This window comes from Gastrolobium bilobum, unplaced genomic scaffold (assembly GCF_033153095.1).
Source record: "Gastrolobium bilobum isolate Gb01-03AN ecotype WA unplaced genomic scaffold, APGP_CSIRO_Gbil_v1 utg96653, whole genome shotgun sequence".
Classification (NCBI taxonomy): domain Eukaryota; kingdom Viridiplantae; phylum Streptophyta; class Magnoliopsida; order Fabales; family Fabaceae; genus Gastrolobium; species Gastrolobium bilobum.
The window spans coordinates 1-3,763 of record NW_026899564.1 but is presented as its reverse complement, the minus strand read 5'-3'; the positions used below and the strand labels follow the sequence as shown (position 1 = coordinate 3,763).

Below are 3,763 nucleotides of genomic sequence, written 5' to 3'. Positions count from 1 at the left end.
TGCTGCATCTGCAACTGGTCTACCCGGGTAACTCGTAATGATATACCCGAGTACATCCTACCCGGGTAGACTAGTTCGTGGTACCCGGGTAGACCAGTTGCAGATGCTGTTGCAGATGCTGTTTTGGCAATTTTTGTTGCATTTTGGTAATTGTTGTGCAATACCTACATACGGTATGACTTGGGGGTGGATTGATTTCGTAGAAATAGGATGCAGTAATCAAGATGTGCGCCAATCAAAGTTGAACATGAATATTAAAGTACTTTGGGTTGAATTGATTTCCAAATTAATTATGACAATATTAATGCAAGGTCCCATACTAATGCATAGAACCAACAAGTCTGAACGTGCGCAAAACGAAAATTTCATTCATTCAAATTTTGAACATCCAGTACAAAAACATCCATGCAATGTAGGTAAAGTTCCTAAATGTACCAAAATGACTACATTACATCAAACTAAATCAATGATATGAAACCCTATGGACACACTAATCCGATGCCGTGTCCTCCCCATTCTCTTCATCCGATTGTGTGTCATCCCCATTGTCATCATCCTCCTCCTCCTCCTCCTGAGTATGGGCACCCTCGCCAATTAAACCCTCCAAGCGTGAAACCCTTGTGTCCAACCGTGCAACCCTTGTGTCCATCTGGTTTCGCCACTTGCTCGTGCTCTGTCTATATCCTCTAAAGTCAGTAGTCAGATCATATAAGGATGCCATGACATGATCAAGTGTCCATCCACCCTCAGGAGGAGCTGGTGGTCGCCGACTGCGGGTGGGACGTGTCGGTCTGACATCAACCTCAGCAACGCCATCATCATCGTCATCATCATCAAGGCCTACATCATAAACCATGAAAAACAAACTTCAATACCACATTAAAAATTAAACAACACAAAATTGCATAAACTCATAAAGACCAACACATCACCTGCAGGTGCATCCTCCATCTCAGCATCGTGGTGGAATGGGATCTCAGGTGGTTCTGGTGCCTTCTTCCACGTCCAGATACCCGCTCTGTTCGGTAGGATCCCACACTGCTTCAGGAGCCTCTCACCAAATATAGCATTCCAGCCTCTGGCGGTCTTCAAGGTCTCTGTTGCCATAGGCACTCCAAATCTATGCAGAATCTTCTGCACCAGAAATGCAAAAGGCAATTCAGCCTTCTTTGACTTGGCTGCCTTCCACATCAGTATGCATATGTAATGCCTCCAGTTCACCTGCTGACTGTGAAGGAGGGCCCACAGGATGACAAAGTCCCCTTCCAGCACCTTTGAGTGATTATGCGGGCGCTGGAAAATAATATGTGTCACCACATAATGAAGAATGCGAGCAGAAACTGACAAGTTGCTAACAGGATAATGAGCAAAATGACCGGGCTCAGCGTCTGCCCTCCTAGTCTCTGTAACAATGGTCTCCCGGTTATAATCACCAAATATATGATGGCTGTCTCCATCATATAGTGCTGCTCCTGTGACACCATCAAAATCGAACCCCAGTAGCTCCGTCCAGATAGGAGCAGTCATGATGATATCAATCCCGCAGACACGGGAAGTCAGCTCGCCTTGCGAGTAGCCAAGGTTCTGGTAGAAGGCTCTTACCATAACCTCCGAGTATGGGCACCGCATCTCCGCCAGGTGAAGTAAATGTGTCTGCTCAAGAAGCGGCACAATGTCAAAACGCTCTAGGTTGAAGAATGCCGAATCCAGTGATTTCGGTTCGCAGATCTTCCGGGTCATGAAAAACTTCACGAACTTCTCGTGTGAAGGAATGTCATCCTCAAACAAATATCCGAACGTCAAGTCCGGAGCCTGACTCGAAGCAGCCTGGGGCTGAGAGGATGACGACCCATCGTGACGACTCTTGGTTCTTCTCTCGGAATGGGTCACTGGCAGCTTTGAAACGCGTCGAGAGGTCATTGTGTCACACTATTAAACTGAAAAAATAACCAAAATCAGAAATTAGATACATGTTAGGGTTAGGGTTAGGGTTAGGGTTAGATTCAGGGTTAGGGTTAGGGTTAGGGTAAGCGTATGACATACAAATTGATAAAATAATTCGGACAGAATCAAATGATATAAACGAAAATACAATGAATCAGAACAGAAATCATAACATAATTGAAAAAACTGAAAAAAAAATGCACCTTTGATCGATTTCAATCGGTAGAAGGCAGAGAGGTTGCAAGGTCCGCGAATGATGATCACAAACAAGACGAATTAGTGCAAGATTATGCCTAAATTGGATTCAGAATGTTGTGACTCTAAGCCATTCAATACTGGAAACTATGAGTGGTAAAAATAATTAAACCCTATTTTGTTTCTAAACTTGATGGATGCACTCCAATGTGATTCTCCATGTTTTTTTTCTTCTTTTTTTCAACTCTTTCATTTAGGTGAAGATGAAGAATCCATACCACAAAAAAGATAAATTAATATACATTGTGGCAAAAAAAATTAATAAGATTAAGAGTAAATGCATTTTTGGGTCCTCAACAAAAAACTCGAAACCCATTTTAATACCTTAGGGGAAAAAACCAACTTGTGATTCTTCTGAAATTATGGTTTCTCTAAAATTCAAGGATTAATACGAGTACTTTTTTTTCTAAAGGATTAAAATGAGTTCCGTGTTTTTTTGTTTAGGATCCAAAAAGGTATTTACTCTGATACTAATTCAAACAAAGGATTTTTGCTTTAACCTAACCTACAGCAGACAACTTAACAATTTACTGATTGGTCGTTAGACTGTTTTTGCAGGAAGGTAAAACTATATCCCAAGGGAAAAGGTGCTGAATTGGGCAGTTATCTTTTACTTTACCTAGCCTTAGCTAACCCAACAGCCCTTCCTCCAGGTTCTAAAGTATATGCACAGACAGTATTACGCATCATTGATCAAAAGCAAGCTAAGCATTATTTTGGAAAAGGTAGAGTTTGGTACACTTTTATTAGGTGCAATTCCTCAAGAGAAATGCTAGTTGAATGAATTATTAACATTCCGGGCAACATTCTTCGCCAGTCTAAGCAAACAAAAGCACATCTTCAATTCAATAACCCAACAGTTCTTTATTTTATTTTCCCCTACTTGCAGGTAACTACTGGTTTAGTGCCTCAAACAATGAAAATGGTGCATCCAGATTCATTTCAATCAGTAATTTCACCAGTCAAAACATGGGATATCTGGTGAAAGACATTTGCTTGGTAGAAGCGGAGGTTACAGTTCTTGGAGTGGTTGATGCATGTTTCTAAGATTGCTTAAACTTTAGGTCTATGTTATGGACGAATGTACTCACAGTGAAGCGCATTTAGTGGAGATTCAGGTCGGTCGAAGAATCAACGAGAATGAGCAAAAGTTCTCCTGATTTCAATAAATTCTATGGGTGTAATAGGTTTCAATATATGTTTATGGGGAAAGATCCGTTTATAAACTTTTTTTACAAATTTTGCAAATTACACTATATACTTCCGGAAATACATAGCGTAACTTAGTATACTTCCGAAAGTACATAGTGTAGTTTGTAAGAGTTTGTAAACAAAAAGTTTGTAAATATAACTTTCCCCTATGTTTATATGTATATTCTAAATGTTCACTGGCATCATAAGTCTTCTACATCTAACATGGAAAAAGATATGGCTCTCTTCTTAGTCTTTAAATTGTACATTTCATTTAAAGTACAGTAAATCATTATTTACACAAGAGATTCTGGTGTCATGTACATTATTTACTGGAGTGAATTAGAAATACTGACAACAATACACAATTTGC

At 40.2% G+C, this 3,763-nt stretch overlaps 2 protein-coding genes across 2 annotated transcripts; one reads left to right on the top strand and one right to left on the bottom strand.

The window, feature by feature from the left end:
* Nucleotides 1-397: 397 nt before the first annotated feature.
* LOC133291559 (uncharacterized) lies at nt 398-1,028 on the bottom strand. The gene is made up of 2 exons (XM_061489835.1): nt 933-1,028; nt 398-840 (listed from the first exon to the last, which is right to left on the bottom strand). The coding sequence occupies exons 1-2, from the start codon at nt 949-951 to the stop codon at nt 491-493; spliced, it is 369 nt and encodes a 122-aa protein (XP_061345819.1). The 5' UTR covers nt 952-1,028; the 3' UTR covers nt 398-490.
* Nucleotides 1,029-2,233: 1,205 nt separating this feature from the next.
* Nucleotides 2,234-3,238, top strand: LOC133291560 (ubiquitin C-terminal hydrolase 12-like; the record flags this gene model as incomplete). Its single annotated transcript, XM_061489836.1, has 3 exons — nt 2,234-2,295; nt 2,758-2,924; nt 3,089-3,238. Coding segments are annotated over exons 1-3 (379 nt in total), but the record flags the coding sequence as incomplete, so codon positions are not given.
* Between the last annotated feature and the right edge of the window lie 525 nt (nt 3,239-3,763).